Source organism: Trachypithecus francoisi, unplaced genomic scaffold (assembly GCF_009764315.1).
Source record: "Trachypithecus francoisi isolate TF-2019V2 unplaced genomic scaffold, Tfra_2.0 Lachesis_group4, whole genome shotgun sequence".
Lineage (NCBI taxonomy): Eukaryota > Metazoa > Chordata > Mammalia > Primates > Cercopithecidae > Trachypithecus > Trachypithecus francoisi.
In genome coordinates this window covers 72,075,231-72,100,837 of record NW_022681469.1, presented here as the reverse complement: position 1 = coordinate 72,100,837, position 25,607 = coordinate 72,075,231, and the positions used below count along the sequence as shown (strand labels likewise).

The 25,607-nt window shown below is 38.8% G+C and overlaps 1 protein-coding gene across 11 annotated transcripts in view; it reads left to right on the top strand.

Moving 5' to 3' along the window:
* Positions 1–308: 308 nt before the first annotated feature.
* MTERF1 (mitochondrial transcription termination factor 1) overlaps positions 309–25,607 on the top strand; it is a 253,282-nt gene continuing 227,983 nt past the window's right edge. For 3 of the 11 annotated variants that reach the window (XR_004432710.1, XR_004432711.1, XM_033191984.1), the window contains exons 1-3: positions 325–400; positions 942–1,000; positions 6,036–7,023. Coding sequence is in view for 9 of the 11 variants with exons in the window: in XM_033191984.1 (XP_033047875.1) it covers positions 389–400; positions 942–1,000; positions 6,036–7,023 (1,059 nt within the window). In the remaining 2 variants the exon portion in view is untranslated. Of the gene's footprint in view, positions 418–941; positions 1,001–2,616; positions 4,409–5,596; positions 5,930–6,035; positions 7,908–25,607 lie in introns of those variants that run through there. The other 8 variants (XM_033191978.1, XM_033191976.1, XM_033191977.1 and 5 more) reach the window with 8 other exon arrangements.

Genomic DNA, 25,607 nt, shown 5'->3' with positions numbered 1-25,607 from the left:
CAGCAATCGCATTATCAAAAACTGCAACATGGCATGTAAATAATAGCGACCTCGGCCGGCAGTGGATGCCCCCATAGAATCCCTACAGAATGCCCTACAGTTCCCCACGGACATCTGCCCAGGCGACTGGGAGTCCCAGGCCCCACCGCGCCCTCCAAAACCCGTCTTGGGCGTTCAATAACCCGCGCTCACGGCGGTCTCTTGCTGCCCCCTGCCAGGCCCCTAGCGTCGGGCTACGAAGGGCTGAAGTATCGCCACGAGGGGGCGCAGGACCAATGACGTCACCTCTGCGCGCGACCCGAGGCCGGAAGTTAGTCTTTTCCACTTCCGCTCCTCCTCGCAGCTCCGGACTCCAGAGGCGGAAGTAAAAGCCACCTACAGCGGGTGGATGCAGTTCAGGGTGAGATTGGCAAGTTGGTGAGGCCGTGCTTTCCTTTCTTTTTGTTAAGAAGTGGGTGTGGGTGACTGCTGTACAGTGCAACCCCTTGCAGAGTTGCCCTTGGGGGAGGAAGAGGGATGGAAAGAGCCTTCGGTGTGGAATTACCTTGGTTTTGAGTTAAGAAAGATCCACCTGGGTTCGAATCCTAATGCTTCAGCTAGCGAAGGCAGGCTACTATGGGAGCTCGGCGCTGTTTCAGATTTTGTAATTTTAAGGCTTATGCCTACCTTCTAAATTGTGGGGAGTAAAGCGAGACAATGTATATTAAGCACTTAGCTTTGGTTTTACAAAACGTATTCGTGATTCCGCTACCTTTTCCCATCATATGTAGGCATGTACTTGCCGGTTTCTTTTCTGTGTGTCTGAGAGATGTTGTTTGCAAGAGGTAATGCGTCTCACGAGAACATAATGCAATGAGAACGTTAGCTGGGATCGAACTCTTATTTTGTATTAGAAAGGACTGAAATATTTTGCCTTTTTTGTGTATGTGTGTCATTTCTAGAGACAGCTGTTCTTCAGCCTTTCTGGAGGGATGCAGAGCCTTTCCTTAAGACAGACAAGGTGAGAAATGCATGTAAAGATCTCCAAACTTAGCTTGCTGTATCAAAAGAAGACCAGCTGGAATGTGGTATCTTAGGGCCAGTGATTATTTCCATTAACAGCCTGTTTAATAGGCCAGTTGGGGGGCAGAGGGGAACGTAAATCTTTTTTTAGACCGATCATACTACAAGCATAGAGATTTTCAGTGTGTTTGTTAAGTTTGAACATTAGCCCGTGGGACAATGGTTTTGGTTAACTTAAAAAGTCAATTTGAGAAATAGATTGAAGTCAGTTTTGGAATAGGTGCCATTTCTGAAATTTGTACATGAGGAAAGTTGGTGACTTTCTTGTATTAGGCTTTTTAGGTGTTCATTTACCCTACTAGATATTATGAGTATTTTGAATGGAGATCCGTTGCTAAGAGTAAAGCATCATGGAGAATTTTGAAGTGTGACTTTTTTGGTGCTAGAAACTGAAAAATCGATAAAGATAATACGTATTTCCCATTGTTTTTCACACCTAAGGCCATTTTTACTTGTTTAAAATTTTTTTGTCTGACTGCAAAGTAGCACATGTTCATTAAAGTCCCAGTATTTCAGAAGTAGTACATAGCCTCCAATAATCTTTCAGAAATAACTGTCATTCCACTCCCCCCTGTATATATTAATGTCCCCCCACTGCCTTTAATATACATGGCATTATCCATACCGTTAGGCAGTTTGTCATGTAGAGTATCTTTGACATCTTTTTATTGCAGTAGATCAGTCTTTATTTTTGGCACCTTTATAGTATACTGTATAGATGTACCACAATTTATTAATCATTCTATTGGTGGCCATTTGAGTTTCTTCTTTTATGCCGTAGCTAATAATGTTATGATGGTCTTCCTTTTTCTTTCTTTTTCTTTTTTTATGAGACAGAGTCTTGCTCTGTCACCCAGGCTGGAGTACAGTGGTGCAATCTCAGTTCACTACAGCTTCCGCCTCCCAGGTTTAAGCAGTTCTTGAGCCTTAGCCACTTGAGTAGCTGGGATTAGAGGCATGTATCACCATGCCTGGCTAATTTTAGTGTTTTTAGTAGAGATGGGGTTTCGTTATGTTGGCCAGGCTGATCTCAAACTCCTGACCTCCCAAAGTGGTGAGATTATAGGCGTGAAACCACCCTACTTGGCCTGGTCATTATTTTTCATAACAAACACGTATTCTTGTCTTTTTTTTTTTGAGATGGGCTCATTCTGTCATCCAGGCTGGGATGCCATGGCTAGATTATGGCTCACTGCAGCCTTGACCTCCTGGGCTCAAGCAGTCCTTCTGCCTCAGCCTCCTGAGCAACTGGGACTATAGGTGTGCACTGTTACAGTTGGCTAATATTTTGATTTTTTGTAGAATAAGGGTCTCACTTTGTTGCCCAGGCTGGTCTCAAACTCCTGGGTTTAAGCAATCCTCCCACCTTGGCTTTCCAAAATGCTGAGATTACAGATGTGAGCTGCTGCCCCTGGCCCTTTTTATTCCATTTGGATAATCTCCAGGGAGTGGAAATGTTGAGTTAAAGGCTATGAACATTTAAAATTGCAGCAGCTGGTGCCAAATTCTGGTTCTGGTCCATTAACAATATTTGAGAATTTCCTCTGCTTCCTCATATGTTCATTAACAATCAGTATTATTAATTACTGTTTCTAGGTTTAGTTGAGACCACACATGTCATTTTTAGAGTACATTTGTTGCATTTTAGTATTGTAATCAAGACCAAATTTCAGATGCCTGTTGTAAGTCCATTTCAGCTCTTGTTTTCTATAAATAGAAAGCTTAGTTTTAGATTCCTTAGTAATAAGTTATCATAAAACAAATGGTTGACTTCATTTGTAAGTATTTTAAGGATTTGAGGGAAGATTATATTTGAATGGGACCTTGTCCTATGGATACGCATCAGGAGGATGGGCATTTCTAAAAGAAAGAGCAACTTAAGCAAAGGCAGGGAGACAGGAATGGGCAAGGATGTTTGGGATCAGAGGTTTGAGAGGCGATAGTGCTAGGTATTGAGGTGGTAGAATAGAAGACATAGCTGGAAAGGTAGTTAGAAGTAGATGGTAAGGTTGTTAGAACTAACTGAAAAGGTAGCTAGAAAAAGATTACTTTGAAGATTTTGTTTTTTCAGGGAGAGCTACAGAAGGTCTTTAATCAGAGAATGAGGGACATAATCACATCATTTTACAAATATCAGTATGGTGGCAGTTTTGAGTGATTGATGTCAGAGAAGCATATCAGGTGGCTGTTACAGGCTGGGTGAAAGAGAATGAAGATTTGTAACAGAATGAGAATTACGAAGAGTAGCAAGGGTGGATTTCAGAGAGATGCCAAAGAAGTTGAATCTACTTGATTTGATGACTGGAGTTGAGGAAGAGGAAGAAAGCAAAGCTCACTTTTAGATTTTTATCACAAATGACTCTTAGGATAGTGATTGTGATAATGGTATCTTTAGTCAGAAGAGGGCAACTTTGGGGACTGGGAAAGATACTCAAGTTTGGGACATGTTAGTTTGTGTGGAAGATACTTCCATGAAGATGAGTTATACACAAGACATCAAATTTACTTGTGACAGATTTAGAAGAAACATTTATAGATTTGTTACTTTTTGTTAGGAATTTTGGCATACATTTTCACTTATTTTTAGTTTGCTATTAATATAATTTCTGTTGAACATTCTGTGGCTTGTTCAGCCTGTTTACCATGATGCTAATAGTCTCAAGAAAGTGCACTGTCTAAAGTAGTAGTCCACACTTTTTTGATTGTGTACATTGTCAATAAAAATACGCCTGCAATATATGTACATTTGTTTATTGATTATATGTCTTACAGTACAATTATATTGTTTATATTATAAAACATATGTAGAAAGAATTTTTCAAAGGCTAAGACAAATATAAATTGTAGTTTTACTATTTTCTTCCTCCATCGCATTATATCGTCTTGGACCTCTCTAGAAAGTACTGGTCTGATTTCCAGCTGATGCATTCTGCCCCATTATTCCAGTAGAGGTCACTTGAGTATCTGGAAGAGAGAACAGGCTGTTGAGCTATGCAAGGAAGAGCCTTCATTCTTCAGTTAGAAGGATAATTGTATTTTAGTTTCTAAATTCATGCATTTTTGGAAGAGTATGTAGTTACAGAGTATGGATCAGTCTAAAATGTGCTTTTGTTGTTTGATGTTTATGTTGTGAGTGCCTTGCATTTGGCTTTACACATTACTTGATTCTATAGTTTTGGGGTCTTTTCCCAGTTCTGTGAGAATCTGTAGATTATGTGAGCCACAGGAATGTTCCCTGCCTGTAGGCATAATCAAGTTCTAGTTAAAACTGGAGTAATTGCAAGGACAGACACAAAGAGGCTTTCTTTGAAATTGATCTTGAAAGCAGTGTCTTTGGCCCAAAGAGGTTAGTAGTGGGTTGGAATCATCTATCTCTATTTTCTGTTTTATGCTTAATTAGGAAAAGGAGAAAAAAGAAGGCCTTTTCTAAGTAAGAGCCCATTGTAAGTAATTAGAAATCAAGCACGAACTTGTTACAGTTATATATTCTAAAAAAGCAAAAGTACAGTTTAAAAAAATATATATGTACGTCATATGACTCAGGCACAAGTAGCTTAGAAACAAATCAGATAGGTTGAATAACAGAACGCTTTTTCTGTTGCTTTTCTCATAAAATATTTCTTATAGAGATGCTCATTTTAGTAGGGAGCTATGATTATGATTATAAATAAGCTTGTATGTTTTGAGCCCCATTTCTAAATGATCAGGAAAAATGAGTTATTGAGGTTTTAGTCACATGCTAGAAGCTGAAAGTTGAAAGTGTTGTGCAACACATGCAAACAGCCCAAAATTAGTCTTGTTAATATGGTGATGGAGAAGGGGAGAATGGTGAAAGTAATGTTTTAATGTTTACATGCCATCTTTCAGCACAGTTTCACATGTGGTGGGCTATGTGGATTTAATATCGCAACTAGATCATTTTGAAGATGAAAATTGGTTTGGAATTATTGGATTACAACGTAGGGAATGGTAGGGTAAACCAAATGATTGTGATCGAGAGCTGTTGACTAGAGGTCTATATAAGCTAAGAAAAATTAAGGCTTTAATGGTAGCATGGATATAAAGGGTAGCATGAATCTAGAAAAAGATGTTCAAGATGTTGAGAATTTCCTCTGTTTCCTCATATGTTCATTAACAATCAATATTATTAATTACTGTTTCTAGGAAATTAATCTGAGATGTTGGTTTTCAGGGCTAGATTTAGAGTTTGAAAACCAGGAGGCCAGAGGCAAAGAAATCTAGTATCTATGGGCAGGGCAAGGTCAAAGACGTGGAAAATTGAAATATAAGGCAATAAGCCAGACCTGGCATGGTGGCACACACCTGTAATCCCAGCACTTTAGGAGGCCAAGGCAGGCAGATCACTTGAGCCCAGGAGTTTGAGACCAGCCTGAGTGACATAGTGAAACGCTGTCTCTACAAAAAATAGAAATAAAAAATTAGCTGGGTGGTGGGGGGGAATTCCTGTGGTCCCAACTGCTTGGGAGGCTGAGGTGGGAGCATCACCTGAGCCTAGGGAGATAAGGTTGCAGCGAGCCATGATTGTGCTGCTGCACTCCAGTCTGGATGACACAGTGAGACCCTGTCTCAAAAAAAAAAAAAAAAAAAAAAAAATTTGGAAATCAGGAGGACAAAGCAGAGATGGAGAGGGTCAACTGATTTTAGGTAGCCAAGGCAGGCAAGGGTAAACAAAAAGAGCAAGAAAAAAGGAAGAACAATTGTGGGTCACTAATGGTGCCCCATCCTGCTTTTCTTTATGTTAACAATGGAAGCAGCCCCATGCCTACATATAACAGAAGCAGTGAGCTAGGGAGAGACAGTGCATTGGCTGAATTATTAACACAGTTTTGTAGAGCTGGAGCTGAAGGTAATATTCTCATACAAATGACCATGATGCTCATAGGATCATAATATGGCCATTTAGTTGTTTAACACATGCATTTGTATAATATTTTATGTGTTGTTTTACACAGCATTTCAAAAGGTTTGAACTACCTCACCATTATGGCACCAAGAAACCTCTGGCATATGAGAAGTAACTTTCTCTTTGGTTCAAGCTGTTGGATGACCCAATTTTCAGCAGAAATCATCTTCAAATCAGTTTCATTTAGGCTTTTTGGTGTGAAGTGTCATAATGCAGGCAGTGAGCCTTCGGAAAATGAGGACCTACTGAACAACTTACTTACTATGGGAGTAGATGTTGACATGGCAAGGAAACGACAGCCTGGAGTTTTTCATAGGATGATTACCAATGAGCAGGACCTGAAGACGTTCCTTCTTTCCAAAGGAGCTAGCAAAGAAGTGATTGCTAGCATCATATCAAGATACCCACGAGCAATAACACGTACTCCTGAGAATCTTTCAAAACGGTGGGATCTGTGGAGAAAGATTGTGACATCAGACCTTGAAATTGTAAATATTTTGGAACGTTCTCCTGAATCCTTTTTTCGGTCCGATAACAACTTAAACTTAGAGAATAATATAAAGTTCCTGTACTCAGTTGGATTGACCCGTAAATGCCTTTGTCGATTGTTGACCAATGCCCCTCGTACCTTCTCCAATAGTCTTGATCTGAATAAACAGATGGTTAATTTTTTGCAGGCAACCTGTTTGTCATTGGGTCACAATGATCCCACAGATTTTGTCAGGAAGATAATTTTAAAAAACCCTTTTATCTTAATTCAGAGCACCAAGCGGGTGAAAACTAACATTGAATTCTTACAGTCAACTTTCAACTTGAACAGTGAGGAACTGCTGATTCTGATATGTGGTCCAGGAGCTGAAATCCTAGATCTTTCCAATGACTATGCCAGAAGAAGCTACACAAATATCAAAAAGAAGCTGTTTTCTCTTGAATGTACTGAAGAAGAGGTACAGAAGTTTGTCTTAAGCTATCCAGATGTGATCTTCTTGGCAGAGAAAAAGTTTAATGATAAAATAGACTGCCTCATAGAAGAAAACGTTAGTATTTCACAAATAATTGAAAATCCTCGGGTTCTGGATTCAAGCATAAGTACTTTAAAAAGTCGAATCAGAGAATTGGTAAATGTTGGCTGTAACTTGAGTACTTTAAACATCACTCTTTTATCTTGGAGTAAAAAAAGATATGAAGCTAAATTGAAAAAGTTAAGCAGATTGGCCTAAGGATGCCAGTGTTTTTAATTCTCAGGAAATGTAAATATGTTATGCCACATTGCAAAAGAATTTTGCAGAAGTGATTAAGTTAAAATGTTATTAAGGGCCTTAAAATGGGGACATTATCCTGAATTACTTGGGAGGGCCCAATATAATCATAGGGGTCTTTAAAAGTTGAAGAGGGAGGCAAAAGAGGAGGTCAGAGTGATCGTATATAAGAAAGATGACTATTTTTGAAGGAAGGTAAAAGGGGGCTTTGAAAGAGGAAGACACCTTGAGCCAAGGAATGAAGGGGGCCTGTAAAAAAAAAATGGAAGAGGCAAGGAAACAGATTCTCCCTTGGAGTCCCCAGAAAGGAATGCAGCCTTGCTGGCACCTTTTTAGCCCAGTGAGATCAGTGTCAAACTTCTGACCCACAGAACCATAAGATGGTAAATTTGTGTTCTTTTAAACCACCGAGTCAGTGATAATTTGCTGCAGAAGCGAGTAGATTAACATAGCAACTAAGTAGATGATTAGTTGCATTATAGGTGAAGTCACAAAATACAATTCTTTAGTGTTAGGTCTATATTTCTTCCTTTTATAAGAGTAATTATATTTTAAAAATCTATCTACCCTTCTGGAATTGCTAATGTTAGTGTTTATAAAGTCTTAAATGTGCATAAAAAACTAAATGTGAATAATCTAAATAAAGGAATATTATTGCCTAATATTATTGTAATTAATTCTGTAATATTATTGCCTGTAGTTTTCATAGGATGATTACCAATGAGCAGGACCTGAAGACGTTCCTTCTTTCCAAAGGAGCTGGCAAAGAAGTGATTGCTAGCATCATATCAAGATACCCACGAGCAATAACACGTACTCCTGAGAATCTTTCAAAACGGTGGGATCTGTGGAGAAAGATTGTGACATCAGACCTTGAAATTATAAATATTTCCTCTGATACAGGAATTGTAAATATTTCCTCTGATACAGGAAATATTTCCTCTGATCCACCACCTCATCCGGCTAGTTTTTTGTATTTTTTAGTAGAGACGGGGTTTCACCGGGTTAGCCAGGATGGTCTCGATCTCCTAACCTTGTGATCCGCCCGTCTCGGCCTCCCAAAGTGCTGGGATTACAGGCTTGAGCCACCGCGCCCGGCCACTATGTCTGCTTTTCTAAGGCCATTTATATATTCAACAATACTCTTATTATAATTTGTTTATTTGATGGCAAATATGGCATAGTTTAGAAAGCAAGAGCTTTAGAGTGATGTATCTGGGCACCATTCCTGAATAACTTGTGTTAATATTTTAAATTTACTGAACCTGTTTTTCTCATCTATAACACTAGAAATTGACCTTCCAGAGTTGGTAGGAATCAAATGAAAATGCACCTCTAAGGTTTCTTGCACATAGTAATGATGCAATCAGTGATACCTATAATCAAAAGATAGTATAAAAAGCAGCTTTATTTATATGTAAATCACATATTCAATTTACCTATTTAAAGTCTGACACAGTTCAATTTATATGTATAGAGAGAGAGAGTTGTGCAACTTTATTTTCCATTGCTTATAATACATTTATAATTTATTGGAAAATTTATAAAGAAAAGGAATTTCTTAAAGTTATGGAAACTGAGAAATCCTAGGTTGAGGGGCTATATCTGGTGAGAGCCTTCTTGCTGGTGGGGACTCTGAAGAGTCCTGAGGCGGCACAGTGTATCACATGGCAAGTGCTAATGTGCTTAGGTCTCTTTCTCTTCTTATAAAGCCACCAGTCCACTCCCGTGATAACCCATTAATTCATTAATACATTAATTAATGAATAGATTAATCAATTTCTGATGACATAGCCCTTATGATCCAATCACCTCTTAAAGGCCCCACCTCCCAATACTGTCACATTGGGGATTAAATTTCAACATGAGTTTTGGAGGGGACAGATAGTCAAACCATAGCAACAACCATCACCACAATCTAATTTTAGAATATGTTTGCAATCCTAACAGAACCCTTGTACCTGTTAGTGAGTCCCCATTGTTTCCCTCCATTTGTTACCCCAGCTCTAAGCAAAAATGAATCTGTTTTCTGTCTCTATAAATTTGTTTATTCTGAACATTTCATATAATTGGAATCATGTATGATCCAATCATGTATGGTCTTTTGTGACTGGCTTCTTTTTTTTTTATTATCCCATTTTCTTTTTTTCTATTATTATACTTTAAGTTCTAGGATACATGTGCACAATGTGCCGATTTGTTACATATGTATATATGTGTCATGTTGGTGTGCTGCACCCGTTAACTCGTCATTTACATTAGGTATTTCTCTGAATGCTATCCCTCCCCCCACCTCCCACCCCACGACAGGCCCCGGTGTGTGATATTCCCCACCCTGTGTCCAAGTGTTCTCATTGTTCATTTCCCACCTATGAGTGAGAACATGCAGTGTTTGGTTTTCTGTCCTTGCGATAGTTTGCTCAGAATGATGGTTTCCAGCTTCATCCATGTCCCTTCAAATGACATGAACTCATCCTTTTTTATGGCTGTGTAGTATTCCATGGTGTATCTGTGCCACATTTTCTTAATCCAGTCTATCATTGATGGACATTTGGGTTGGTTCCAAGTCTTTGCTATTGGGAATAGTGCCTCAATAAACTTATGTGTGCATGTGTCTTTATAGCAGCATGATTTATAATCCTTTGGGTATATACCCAGTAATGGGATGGCTGGGTCAAATGGTATTTCTAGTTCTAGATCCTTGAGGAATCACCATGCTGTCTTCCACAATAGTTGAACTAGTTTACAGTCCCATCAACAGTGTAAAAGTGTTCTTATTTCTCCACATCCTCTCAGCACCTGTTGTTTCCTGACTTTTCAATGATCGCTATTCTAACTGGTGTGAGATAGTATCTCATCGTGGCTTTGATTTGCATTTCTCTGATGGCCAGTGATGATGAGCATTTCTTCATGTGTCTGTTGGCTGCATAAATGTCTTCTTTTGAGAAGTGTCTCTTTGTATACTTTGCCCACTTTTTGATGGGGTTTTTTTTTTCTTGTAAATTTGTTTAAGTTCTTTGTAGAATTTGGATATTAACCCTTTCTCAGATGGGTAGATTGCAAAAATTTTCTCCCATTCTGTAGGTTGCCTGTTGACTCTGATGGCAGTTTCTATTGCTGTGCAGAAGCTCTTTAATTAGATCCCATTTGTCAATTTTGGCTTTTGTTGCCATTGCTTTTGGTGTTTTAGACATGAAGTCCTTGCCCATGCTTATGCCCTGAATGATATTGCCTAGGTTTTCTTCTAGGAAAGTCTTTAATCCATCTTGAATTAATTTTTGTATAAGGTGTAAAGAAGGGATCCAGATTCAGCTTTCTACATATGGCCAGCCAGTTTTCCCAGCACCATTTATTAAATAGGGAATCCTTTCCCCATTTCTTGCTTTTGTCAGGTTTGTCAAAGATCAGATGTCTGTAGATGCGTGGTATTATTTCTGAGGGCTCTGTTCTGTTTCATTGGTCTATATCTCTGTTTTGGTACCAGTACCATGCTGTTTTGGTTACTATAGCCTTGTAGTATAGTTTGAAGTAAGGTAGCATGATGCCTGCAGCTTTGTTCTTTTTGCTTAGGATTGTCTTGGCAATGTGGGCTCTTTGTTGGTTCCATATGAACTTTAAAGTAGTTTTTTCCAATTCTGTGAAGAAAGTCATTGGTAGCTTGATGGGGATGGCAGGGAATCTATAAATTACCTTGGGCAGTATGGCCATTTTCATGATATTAATTCTTCCTATCCATGAGCATGGAATGTTTTTCCTTTTGTGTCCTCTTTTATCTCGTTGAGCAGTGGTTTGTAGTTCTCCTTGAAGAGGTCCTTCACATCCCTTGTAAGTTGGATTCCTAGGTATTTTATTCTCTTTGAATCATTTGTGAATGGGAGTTCACTCATGATTTGGCTCTCTGTTTGCCTGTTATTGGTGTATAGGAATGCTTGTGATTTTTGCACCTTGATTTTGTATCCTGAGATTTGCTGAAGTTGCTTATCAGCTGAAGGAGATTTTGGGCTGAGACGATGGGGTTTTCTAGATATACAATCATGTCATCTGCAAACAGGGACGATTTGACTTCCTCTTTTCCTAATTGAATACCCTTTATTTCTTTTTCCTGCCTGATTGCCCTGGCCAGAACTTCCAACACTATGTTGAATAGGAGTGGTGAGAGAGGGCATCCCTGTCTTGTGCCAGTTTTCAAAGGGAATTCTTCAGTTTTTGCCCATTCAGTATGATATTGGCTGTGGGTTTGTCATAAATAGCTCAACATTTTGAGATACGTCACATCAATACCTAATTTATTGAGTGTTTTTAGCATGAAGGGCTGTTGACTTTTATCAAATGCCTTTTCTACATCTGTTGAAATAATCATGTTGTTTTTGTCTTTGGTTCTGTTTATATGATGGATTACGTTTATTGATTTGCATATGTTGAACCAGCCTTGCATCCCAGGGATAAAGCCCACTTGATCGTGGTGGATAAGCTTTTTAATGTGCTGCTGGATTCGATTTGTCAGTATTTTATTGAGGATTTTTGCATTGATGTTCATCAGGAATATTAGTCTAAAATTCTCTTTTTTTTGTTGTATCTCTGCCAGGCTTTGGTATCAGGATGATGCTGGCCTCATAAAATGAGTTAGGGAGGATTGCCTCTTTTTCTGTTGATTGGAATAGTTTCAGAAGGAATAGTTTCTTTGTACCACTGGTAGAATTTGGCTGTGAATCCGTCTGGTCCTGGACTTTTTTTGGTTGGTAGGCTCTTTATTATTGCCTCAATTTCAGAGCCTGTTATTAGTCTATTCAGGGATTCAGCTTCTTCCTGGTTTAATCTTGGGAGGGTGTATGTGTCCAGGGATTTATCCATTTCTTCTAGATTTTCTAGTTTATTTGTGTAGAGGTGTTTATAATATTCTCTGATGGTAGTTTGTATCTCTGTGAGATCAGTGGTGATATCCCCTCTATGATTTTTTATTGTGTCTGATTCTTCTCTCTTTATTAGTCTTTCTAGCAGTCTATCAATTTTGTTCATCTCTTCAAAAAAACAGCTCCTGGATTCATTGATTTTTTGAAGGGTTATGTCTCTGTCTCCTTCAGTTCTGCTCTGATCTTAGTTATTTCTTGCTTTCTGCTAGCTTTTGGATGTGTTTCCTCTTGCTTCTCTAGTTCTTTTAATTATAATGTTAGGGTTTCAATTTTAGATCTTTCCTGCTTTCTCTTGTGGGCATTTAGTGCTATAAATTTCCCTCTACACACTGCTTTAAATGTGTCCCAGAGATTCTGGTATGTTGTGTCTCTGTTCTCATTGGTTTCAAAGAGCATCTTTATTTCTGCCTTCATTTTGTGATGTACCCAGTAGTCATTCAGGAGCAGGTTGTTCAGTTTCCGTGTAGTTGAGCAGTTTTGCATGAGTTTCTTTATCCTGAGTTCTAATTTGATTGCACTGTGGTCTGAGAGACAGTTTGTTATAATTTCTATTCTTTTACATTTGCTGAGGAGTGCTTTACTTCCAACTATGTGGTCAGTTTTGGAATAAGTGTGACGTGGTGCTGAGAAGAATGTATATTCTGTTGATTTGGGGTGGAGAGTTGTGTAAATGTCTATTAGGTCTGTTTGGTGCAGAGCTGAGTTCAATTCCTTGATATCCTTGTTAACTTTCTGTCTCGTTGATCTGTCTACTATTGACAGTGGGGTATTAAAGTCTCCCATTATTATTGTATGGGAGTCTAAGTCTCTTTGTAGGTCTCAAAGGACTTGCTTTATGAATCTGGGTGCTCCTATATTGGGTGCATATATATTTAGGATAGTTAGCTCTATCTAACTATCCTTGTTGAATTGATCCCTTTACCATTATATAATGGCCTTCTTTGTCTCTTCTGATCTTTGTTGGTTTAAAGTCTGTTTTATCATAGACTAGGATTGCAACCCTTGCTTTTTTTTGTTTTCTATTTGCTTGGTAGATCTTCCTCCGTCCCTTTATTTTGAGCGTATGTACGTCTCTGCACATGAGATGGGTCTCCTGAATACAGCAGACTGATGGGTCTTGACTCTTTATCCAGTTTGCCAGTCTGTCTTTTAATTGGAGCATTTAGCCCATTTACATTTAAGGTTAATGTTGTTATATGTGAATTTGATCCTGTCATTACGAGGTTAGCTGGTTATTTTGCTCGTTAGTTGATGTAGTTTCTTCCTAGCATTGATGGTCTTTACAATTTGGCATGTTTTTGCAGTGGCTGGTACTGGTTGTTCTGAATTCCCATGTTTACTGCTTCCTTCAGGAGCTCTTGTAAGGCAGGCCTGGTGGTGACAGAATCTCTCAGCATTGGCTTGTCTGCAAAGGATTTTATTTCTCCTTCACTTATGAAGGTTCGTTTGGCTGGATATGAAATTCTGGGTTGAAAATTCTTTTCTTTAAGAATGTTGAATGTTGGCCCCCACTCTTTTCTGGCTTGTAGAGTTTCTGCCAAGAGATCCACTGTTAGTCTGATGGGCTTCCCTTTGTGGGTAACTCGACTTTTCTCTCTGGCTGCCCTTAACATTTTTTCCTTCATTTGAACTTCAGTGAATCTGACAGTTACATGTCTTGGAGTTGCTGTTCTCGGGGAGTATCTTTGTGGCATTCTCTGTATTTCCTGAATTTGAATGTCTGCCTGCCTTGCTAGGTTGGAGAAGTTCTCCTGGATAATATCCTGCAGAGTGTTTTCCAACTTGGTTCCATTCTCCCCATCACTTTCAGGTACGCCAGTCAGACGTAGATTTGGTCTTTTCACATAGCCCTATATTTCTTGGAGGCTTTGTTCATTTCTTTTTACTCTTTTTTCTCTAAATTTCTCTTCTCGCTTCATTTCATTCATTTGATCTTCAATACCTGACACCCTTTCTTCCAGTTGATTGAATTGGCTACTGAAGCTTGTGCGTGCATCATGTAGCTCTTGTGCCATGGTTTTCAGCTCCATCAGGTCATTTAAGCTCTTCTCTACGCTGTTTATTCTAGTTAGCCATTTGTCCAATCTCTTTTCAAGGTTTTTAGCTTCTTTGCGATGGGTTCGAACATCCTCCTTTAACTTGAGGAAGTTTGTTATTACCGATCGTCTGAAGCCTTCTTCTCTCAACTTGTCAAAGTCATTCTCTGTCCAACTTTGTTCCGTTGCTGGCAAGGAGCTGTGATCATTTGGAGGAGAAGAAGGCGCTCTGATTTTCAGAATTTGCAGCTTTTCTCCTCTGGTTTCTCACCATCTTTGTGGTTTTATCTACCTTTGGTCTTTGATGATGGTGACATACAGATGGAGTTTTGGTGTGGATGTCCTTTCTGTTTGTTAGTTTTTCTTCTAACAGTCAGAACCCTCAGCTGTAGTTCTGTTGGAGTTTGCTGGAGGTCTCTCCAGACTCTGTTTGCCTGGGTATCACCAGCAGAGGCTCCAGAACCTCATGTATTGCAGAATGGCAAATATTGCTGCCTGATTGTTCCTCTGGAAGCTTCATCTCAGAGGGGCACCCAGCTATATGAGGTGTTAGTCAGCCTCTACTGGGAGGTGCCTCCCAGTTAGGCTACTCGGGGATCAGGGACCTATTTGAGGAGGCAGTCTGTCCATTCTCAGATCTCAAACTCTGTGCTGGGAGAACCACTACTGTCTTCAAAGCTGTCAGACAGGGACATTTAAGTCTGCAGAAGTTTCTGCTGCCTTTTGTTCAGCTATGCCTTGCCCCCAGAGGTGGAGTCTACAGAGGCAGGCAGGCCTCCTTGAGCTGCGGTGGGCTCCACTCAGTTTGAGCTTCCAGGTCGCTTTGTTTACTTACTCAAGCCTCAGCAGTGGCGGGTGCCCCTCCCCCAGCCTCGCTGCCACCTTGCAGTTTGATCTCAGACTGCTGTGCTAGCAGTGAGCAAGGCTCCATAGGCGTGGGACCCTCCGAGCCAGGTGCAGGATGTAATCTCCTGGTGTGCCGTTTGCTAAGACTGTTGGAAAAGCACCATATTAGGGTGGGAGTGACCCGATTTTCCAGTTGCCATCTGCCATGGCTTCCCTTGGCTAGGAAAGGGAATTCCCCAAACCCTTGCGCTTCCTGGGTGAGACGATGTCTCACCCTGCTTCAGCTTATGGTCCGTGGGCTGCACCCACTGTCCTGCGCCCACTGTCCAACAAGCCCTAGTGAGAGGAACCTGGTACCTCAGTTGGAAATGCGGAAATCACCTGTCTTCTGTGTCGCTCACGCTGGGAGCTGTAGACCGGAGGTGTTCCTATTCGGTCATCTTGGAACTTCCTCACTGGCTTCTTTTACTTAGCATATTTTCAAGGTTCATCCATGTAGCACATATTAGTATTTCTTTTTTATTGGCAAGTAATCTTCTATTGTATGGGTACAGTAGTATTATTGGGAATACATTTTACTGTTATGGCTTAAAACAAAGTATTGATTTCTTAAGTCTTCTGAATTGTATGTATTTTCTGAGGTATTGCTTTGGAATCTAACAAGCTCATAAGGAACTTGAAGGAGGTGGGAAGAAGAGATAATAGTTTATTGACATCATCAGATCATAGGATTGTAGCTGGGCTGATGAGAAATGGTATAGCAACGATAGTTGCGAGTGGCCAGACAGAATGTGGGTTGCACTGAAGTACAGTACAGCACTTGATCATTGGGCAGCAGGCGATGGGGGAAGGAAAACTTTGGAGAAACAAACAGATAATGCCTGTCAGGCAAAATTAACATGTCACACTTTAAGGTTCGAGTCTGCTCAAGGGAGAGTCAATTCTTTTTTTACAAAATAGAATTATAGAAATATTGGCCAGGCATATAATCCCAGCTCACGCCTGTAATCCCAGCAATTTGGGAGGCCGAGGTGGGAGGATTGCTTGAGCCCAGGAGTTCAAGACCAGCCTGGGTAATGAAAAACAAAACAAAACAAAAAAAGGCCAGCCACAGTGGTGCACACCTCTACTCCTAGCTATTGAGAGGCTGAGGTGGGAGAATCGCTTGAGCTCAGAAGTTTGAGATTGCAGTGAGCTACAACTGTGCCACTGAACTCTAGCATGGGCAAAGGTGAGAGACCCTGTCTCAAAAAAGAAATTATATAAATCTTCAGTAATATTTTGTCATGAGTGAAAAAAATCCATGTTTATGATGGGAAAAGATAGAAAATAAATCCTCCAAAAGAAAATAGCTATAATCTTATCTCTCAGAGATTGTTAACATTTTGGTGACTCTTGCTATTGTTTTTGTTGATAGAAATATCCATACATGCATGTAATATGAATAGATAGATGAGTGGTATATATATTTGAAACCTAACTATTTTATTATTTTTTTAACGCAATAGATCCTGAACATACTAAGTATTCTTTAGTAACTAATTACAGAATCAAGTGTTCACCTATAACATGATTTTTTAATGGCTGCATGAAATTCTGTTCTTTGGGTAAACCATAATTTGTCACCATTGGTCAGAGTGAGTAAATTTTAGTACATTAGTAATTTTTTGAAAATCCTACCTAGATTATTTCATTATTCCATAATGTTAATGCATACTACCATTTTTTAATCATTGGTTTACTTTATAACTTAAAATTTTGGTCTAGAAAATATAAATATTAAGTGTGCTGCATTTTGCCATTCTCCAAATGTCAGATGGATCTGTAAAACTTCATTTTTTAATGGAAACCATTCTAAATTATTGCCATAAATTTGAGCACTTTCAAATAACTGCAAGAATTTGGATAATACCACAGATTAAAAAGAAAAAAAAGTGAGTTTCTTCCAGATGAACTTAGTAGGAAGGAATTTAAAAAGTGAATATTTATAGATGGGTTTATTGGGTTATTAAACTAGTAATTTCTCCCCTTAAATAATTTCTAAGGCTGGGTAGTACATGGTCTGTGGCTAAAGATCCAACAATATAGCTTTCCTGTAAAAGAGCAAAACAAAACCCTGACTACTGGCTCCTTCCTTGTTAGTCTGTAATACCCCCTTACTTCCTACCATCTAGTGGAGATCCAGTAGAGAACTGTTGATGGCAGAACCCTAGCCACAAACTTTGGTAATAGTCCATTGTTATATAGTTCAGGAAAAGTTTGGCACAAGTGAGGTAGAAGAGCAGGACTGTATTATTAGATTTTGGGAAGAAATAGAAGATACACTGATGGAATTTCATTTTCTGTCTCAGTTTCACTATTTTTCTGATCAGTACTTGGAATTTATTTGTCCGTAATAGAAATATCGTGTGAAGATTGATGAACTTTTGTACATGAATTGCTTTATGTTAATTATGAACAATTTTAGTATGATGATATGCTAATTCTTTCATTTCCATTTTGAATATCCCAGTGGCACCTTCACCAGCTGTCAATGTACCTTCAAATTCTGCCTACCATAATTTTCTTTCTTTTAAAGTTTACCGTGGAGATGAATTTATTCTGTGGTAATAATCATTGTAAAAGTCTTTGAACAATACAAAGAAACAAAGTCTAACCTATTTATCATGAGGTTGAAGAGATATCCTTTTATTCTTAGTTCACAAAGAGGTTTATTTATTTAAATCAGGGATGAAAGATGGTTTTGGAAAAAAATCCTTTAAAAATAATCTCTTAACCTTTTAATGAATGACATCAGTGGATTTCTGCATATCACTTTTTGTTTTTACTGAAATAAAACCTATGCCCTATTCAATTTACTAATATTTTACGTAGATTTTCATTAGTATTCATGAGGGAGATTGGTCTACAGATCCTTCCTACCTTTTATTATGAAAGTTTTGGTGCATAGATTTTTTTTTTTTTTAAATGGGGGAGAGAGGTTGCCACTTTGTCAGGTTTTTGCATCAGGGCTGTGCTAGCCTCACAAAGTTAATTTAGAAGCTTACGATTTTTTCTCTATGTTTTGGAGCTGTTTGAAAGCTGTGGACATGATCATTTCTTTAAAGTTTGGCAGAACTTTGAAATTATCTGGGCCTGGGGTTTTGTTCAGGATAGATCTTTTACAACAATGGAAAGTTGTTGTAAAGACTTATATAAAAGCTTTTGACCTGTATCTTTTTGGTAGACAGCAATATAAAGCTCTCTCTTATTGTAGTTAATACATTTTGGTTTGAATTCTTCATTGAAGTTAACATTGCCATGCTTTATGTCTATTCAAATAATTGTACATGTTCAAACAGCTTTACTTGGAGTAACCAAAAACTGGACGTAATCCAATGGACATTGGAACAACATGGAATGGAAAAGTACATTGTGATATATTCAGGCAGTGGAGTATTACTCAGCTATATGAAATATTGATACATGCAGCTACATGAGCAAATCTTAAAATATGCTGAATGAAAGAAGCTAAAGAATAAAATCTTTATTAATCAATTTATATAAACTTCTAGACAATGCTCACTAATTTGTGGTGACAGAAAGCAGATCATTGGTTACTGAGATGGGGTGGGTGGATGAAGAAGGCCACGAAGAAAGAAAGGACTACAAAAGACTACAGGGAAACTTTTGGGAGTGATGTATATATTCATCATGTTGATAGTGGTGATGGTTTTGTGAGTCAAAATGTATCAAATTATATGTTTTAAATATGTGCATTTTAGTACACTTCAGTTATACTTCAGCAAATGTGAAAAATCCATTCAACTCTGATTTCAAATGCCATCTTCATCTGATACTAAATTTCCATGTCGCTGAATGTGTTTCTAGGCTCTCTTCAACTCTACTAAACAAATATATTTGACTTTATGTTTCTATATTGATATAAAGAATTAAACAGTATCTTTTCAGTAAAAGTGTTGGGAGACCTGGGAAGCCACCTGAAAAAAATATTGATAGATTCATACTCATACACCAGGATAAATTCCAAGTGGAACAGTCATGAACTCCAAACCACTCAAGCCCCTGCCTTGGCCTTACACTTAACGACCTATACTTAAGTCAGGCCATGACATGAATTAAACACTGGTACTAATATCAAAATCTTTTCATTCTAGAGGGCTTCCTGGAACTTGACTGGGACCTATGGGCTAGAATTTACTGAAAGCAGCTGACCCCTGCTTTGCTTTTACTATTCCAGCAGTGCAGATAAAGTCTCACTTCCAGCTAGGCATGGTGGCTTGTGTCTATATTCCTAGCTACTCGGGAGGCTCAGATGAGAGGATTCCTTGAGCGCAGGAGTTTGAATCCAGCCTGGGCAACATAGGAAGCCACCATCTCTTAAAGAAAAAAAAAAAAGGTAGATTTTGACCTTTTTGTCGCAAGAAAACAAAGGCTCTTATAAAGTCACATGCTCTGTTGAGCTCTGGTTTATTTAATTAGTTAATAGATTGGATTTATGCTTTCACACAGCTACATATAGTGTCCTTTTCTAAGGAAAGTAGGCTGCAACCACACGAGTCAGAGGCAATTTTTTTTGTTGTTCTTTTTTGCTTTCCTGCAGTTAGGGAGAACTGATTGTCATGTTATACCCTAAATATCAACTAAAGTGTCTATGACAAAATTAGTGCACTTAGGTCAGCATTATCCTACTCTGTATGTTTGAATTTCTCTCTCTGACCTGCACAGCTACTTCAGAAGCCTTTCTCTTGAATGAAGCTTTATGTCTGCAATTCACATAAGTACAATATAACTGGCTATAGCTTACTGTTTTAGCTTAATGTGATAAGTTATTCACAGAATTAAAGTTTAACTGTGTGATAAAAACATAATTAAATATATAAATTATATATAACTGATTAAAAAGATTAAAATTAGGTCTTAATCTGTGTTTACTTGTGTGTAGAACTTCATGAACTGTAGGGGGAACTGTAGATAGAGGTTTTGCTGTACAGTTTTCTAAAGCCAATTAGCTGTAAATCTGGGTGATAATCCAAACTAAATAAAGCATCCTTTAAATGCCAAAAGAGGTTGGCAGTGTGCCATTTTTTCTGTAGGTTCTGTCAGCCTTAAGCTGTAAGAAAATAAACAAATACTTTTGCATATATATATTTCCCTATTTGTTTAATGTCTGAAACGGTTTTGTTTTAATGGTTATTCTTTCACTTTCTTTTCTTTCCTTTCCCTTCCTTCCTTCCTTCTTCCTTCCTTCCTTCTTCCTTCCTTCCTTCCTTCCTTCCTTCCTTTCCTCCTTCCTTCCTTCCTCCTTTCCTCCTTTCCTTCCTTCCTTCCTCCTTTCCTCCTCCTTTCCTCCTCCTTTCCTCCTCCTTTCCTCCTTTCCTCCTTTCCTCCTTTCCTTCCTTCCTTCCTTCCTTCCTTCCTTCCTTCCTTCCTTCCTTCCTTCCTTCTTTCTTTCTTTCTCTCTCGCTCTCTTTCTTTCTTTCTTTCTTTTTTCTTTTCTTTTCTTTCTGTCTCTCTTTTTCAAGTACCACTTTTTCATTTTTCATTGTTTCAGTTCTGAAATTGCATACTTAGGGTGCTTTTTTCATTTTAATTTAGGTTTAACACTCTCTTCTTGTTTGTTACACGATGTTAATGCATAAAAATATATAGCAATGTCTTTATACTTATTCAGTTACTACTGCTAAATCTTCTGTTCTTATTTAATTTTCACCTTTCAACTTCTGTGTTGGTATTTGTTGTGTATTTGTACACAAAACCCAACATAAAGTGGTATGTTCTCCATATGATTGCAACTGATCTTAAATTTTCATCTTTTAGGGGGTTTAGGAGTTTTTTTTTAAATAGAGATCCTAATTGTGACGTCTGAAGTGAGGGAATCAGATTTTGTTGTGAGACTAAATATTATATGCACATTATAAACTATCCTTGATTTCTCCATCATTTAGAAAAAGTTGCCAACAAATGCATGTGCTGTTGAGTCTCCCATGGCATCTAATAGCTGCTTTAATGACCTTGCCCACTTAACTATGATTTGGTAAACAGTTCTAGATGTGAGGATTGATATGTGAGGGAACATGGTAGAATTCAAAAAAAGTAAAATAAATCCGGTATAAAGCACCATATGTATAAAGCATGCCCTAGATGTTATGGTGGCTACAAAAGAGGTTGAAATCTCTGCAGTTAAATGATGTTATGTGTTTATTGTCTGTATCATGCCCTAATCAAATTGAATTCTGGTTCAAATTCTACCTGACATGTCAAGATTTGACAACAGACTCTGGAACAGATTTGTCATGAGATAGAGAAATTCTCTTCCTCTCCCACCCCTGTCCCCCAGGGTGAAGTTAGTACTTCTTTCCGTAAGTTTCGCCTTGTGCTCCTTTATTTTCTTCCCTAGAGTCAGTAAGGGTGACACCTTGGCAATGGCTTGGTCAACTAGGACCTTCAGAGAACCTAAGTACACCCTCTCCTCCTTTCCTAATCAAACTGCTGTTTATATAAAGACCACATTCTGAGTTACTGCCAACATTGATGCTGTTGGGAGCATGGAAGAGCTCAGTAGTAGCTTTGATAGTTTGTTGGTTTGTTTATAAAAATAACATTTTTTTCCTGATTGCAAAATAGTCATATAGTTACTCAACATTGGAAAACACAGAAGAGTACACACATAAAAAGTACTTATAATTCCAATACCCCTGAGATAGTACTTGTTAACATTATTTAATATAACTTGCTAATTTTTCCCCCCATGCATATATGTTTTGTGTAGAAAATAAATACCCATTTTCTGGCTAAAATTAATTAAATTATTGAACGCGTATTTGTTGAGCACTGACTATACACTGTTGTGCTTGACACTGGATTCTTACGTAATAACTATTTTAAACCTGTTTTTATAAATATATGATCAGCATTCTTCCACGTCACATATCATTTGTGACTGGTCTTTAGGTAAATTGGAGACTTGGCAAGCCTGGTCTACCGTGGTTAAGGGATGTGCCATTTGAGACCTATAGGGAAAAGACTGGCATTCCAGGTGGCCTCTTGTGGGCTCAGGAGGTCACCATATAGAATTAATAGAGCTCAGAGCTTATACAGAGAATCCCATTTTCTTTCCATGTAGTGTAATAGAACTTCCTGGGAAGGTTATCAAAGACTGATAGGACGTGCAGGTTTGTTACATAGGCAACTGTATGCCATGGTGGTCTGCCGCATCTATCAACCCATCACCTAGGTATTAAGCCCCACATGCATTAGCTACTGATCCTGATGCTCTTCCTCCTCCAACCCTTGCTGCAGTGTGCTCCAGTGTGTGTTGTTCCACTCCCTGTGTCCATGTGTTCTCATTGTTCAGCTCCGACTTATAAGTGAGAACATGTGGTGTTTGGTTTTCTGTTCCTGTGTTAGTTTGCTAAGGAAAATGGCTTTCAGCTCCATCCATGTCCCTGCAAAGGACATGATCTCGGTTCCTTTCTATGGCTGCATAGTATTCCATGGTATAACTATTTGAAGTGACAAAAGTAAAAATTGTGTTTTTTTATGGTGTACATGTTTTGATATATGTATACATTGTGGAATGGCGAAATCAAGCTTATTAACATATGCCTTATCTCATATCTTTTTTTGTAGTGAGAGCACTTAAAATCTACTTTCTTAGCAATTTTCTTTTCTTTCATTTTTTTTTTTTGTAAGACAGAGTCTTACTCTGTTGCCTAGCTGGAGTGCAGTGGTGTGATCACAGCTCACTGCACGCTTGACCTTCCTGTCTCAGGTGATCCTCCCACCTCAGCCTCCTGAGTAGCTGGGACTATAGGTATATACCACCACGCTCAGCTAATTCTTTGGAGTTTTTTGTAAAGACAGGGTTTCGCCATGTTGCCCCGGCTGGTCTCGAACTCCTGGGCTTCAGTGATCTGCCTGCTTTGGCCTCCCAAAGTGCTGGGATTACAGGCATGAGCCACTATGCCTGGTCAGCAATTTTCAAGTATATAACACTTTATTATTAACTATAGTCACCATGTTGTACAGTGGATCTCTTGGACTTATTCCTCCTGTCTAATTTAAATTTTGTATCCTTTGGCCAACATTTGCCCAGTCCTCCCCCAATTCTACTCTCTGCTTCTGTGAGTTTGTATTTTTTATGTTCTGCATGTAAGTAAGATATTTGTCTTTCAGTGCCTGGCTTATTTCACTTAATATAGTGTCCTCCAGGTTCATCCATGTGGTTGCAAATGACAGAATGTCCTTCTTTTTAAGGCTGAAGAGTAGTTGCTTGTGTATATATACCACATTTTCTTTATTTGTTCAGCTGTTGATGGACACTTAGATTGATTCCATATCTTGACTGTTGTGAATAGTGCTGCACGAGCACAAGAGTGACGACATACTGATATCTTCTTGTTGATTTACTGATTTCATTTCCTACGACATACTGATATCTTCTTGTTGATTTACTGATTTCCTTTGGAAACATACCCAGTAGTGGGATTGCTATCCATCTATCAGAATGGACTTTAATTGCTCTTCTTGGATTCTTTTCTTTTGCCTCTTACCTTTTCACTTCTAATTCCTACTGCTAAATATTCCTTTTTTTTTTTTTTTTTTTTTTGAGGTGGAGTCTTGCTTTATTGCCCAGGCTGGAGTGCAGTGGCGTGATACTGGCTTAGTGCAACTTCTACCTCCCAGGTTCAGGTGATTCTCCTGCTTCAGCCTCCCAAGTAGCTGGGACTACAGGTGCTTGGCACCACACCCAGCTAATCTTTGTATTTTTAGTAGAGATGGGGTTTCACCATGTTGGCCAGGCTGGTCTCAAACTCCTTACCTCAGGCGATCCACCCACCTTGGCCTCCCAAAGTGTTGGGATTACAGACGTGAGCCATTGCACCTAGCCCCTACTCCTAAATATTCTATTCAGTGCCCTTAAAATAATTTCCTGACCAACACTGGGTCTATATTGCTAGGCTGAGCAGACCTGGTCCCTCCTATCATGGAGCTTACAGTCTAGCAGAGGATGATAGAGCAATTATCAGCTAAATATACAAATAAATAAGTAACTATAAATTGAGACAAGTGTTACAAGGAAACAGTTCTGGGTTGGAGAGTGAAAGGCAGAAACAGACTGGCCAATCATGAATGGCCTCTTAGGGAGCTAAAATGTAAGCTGAGACTTGAAGGATAAGAAGGAGATAGCCAGTGAGTGAAACAGAGCATTACAGACATAGAAAATGGTTGGTGTGAAGGCCTTGCTGGGTATAAGTGTGGTATGTCTTAAAAATGGAAGAGTGCCCAGTGCTTCTGGAGAATAGTAAGTGGTGGGACAAAGCGGCTTTAGATGAAGTCATAAAGATGAGTGGGGATGTCGGGGGGCTGGAATCATATTATATTACATGCAGGGCATCAGAGTCCATGAAAGGAAGATTAGATTTTAAGGGCGATGAGAAAATCATTGAGACCTGTTAAGCAGATAGGAAAATATAATGGAATTTACATTTAAAATGGAGTCCAGTAACTCGTGAGAAGAATCATTTGGAATGGGACAAGTGAGGAAACATGTAGATCAATAAGGAAGCCATTGTATTAGTTCAGGCCAGAAATGATGGTGAGTTGGATTCGGGTGGTGACACTAGATTTGGGAAGAAGTTGATAGATACACTTGACAACAGCAGCACCCAATACATTTTATTTTGAGTCAGGAATACAAGCCATATGTATATTTTAAGTTTTCTTGTAACCGCATTAAATAAGTAAAAAGGAAATAGGTGATATTAACTTAATACCCAGTATATTCAAATGTTTTCACAAACACATAATATAAAATTTATTGAGCTATTTGACATTCTGTTTTTGTACTACATCTTCAAATCTGATGCATATTTTTGCTTAAAGCACACCTCAGTTTGGGCCAGCCACCTTTAAGTGCTCAGTTGTCATATGTGGCTAATGACAGCTATATTGGACAGTTCATCCTTGTAGAATTTGGTGATGGATTAGATGTGAGAAATTTGGGAGAGGGAGGAATTAAGGATAACTCCTTGGTTTTTAGCTTAAGCAAGAAGTATGTGACAGTACCTTTGGAGATGTAATAAATTAGAGGGAAAAGGGTTTAGGATACAGGTAATAAAACATATAGCTTTGGACATGTTAAACTTGGGATGTATGAAGAGATAGGAAGGATGATGGATGACCCTGACACCTGTGGATTGTCTGGCAATGAGATATCACTGATGGCCCTTTTCCCCCTGGTGTGAGGGCCTGCACTTCATTACCCTTCTCAAAAAGATTTTCAGGTATCATCAGCACTGTTCCCAGCACTGAATGGCACCTTTTATGAGAAAGAGGTGACCCAAATATAGTTTCTCTTTGCTCACAAAGCTCTGTAAAGACCAACAGCAATAGTAGGAAGGGTCATTCTGTTTGAGCATATACCAGTGGCGTGTCCAGTTGCATGCCGGCCCAACCATGCCTCTCCACAGCATGGCTAGAGGACAAGAGACCCATGCAACCTGCAGACCTTATGTCTGTGAGTTAGCTCTATTGTGTTCTCAGTGATGCTTGCTGGTATCTGTCA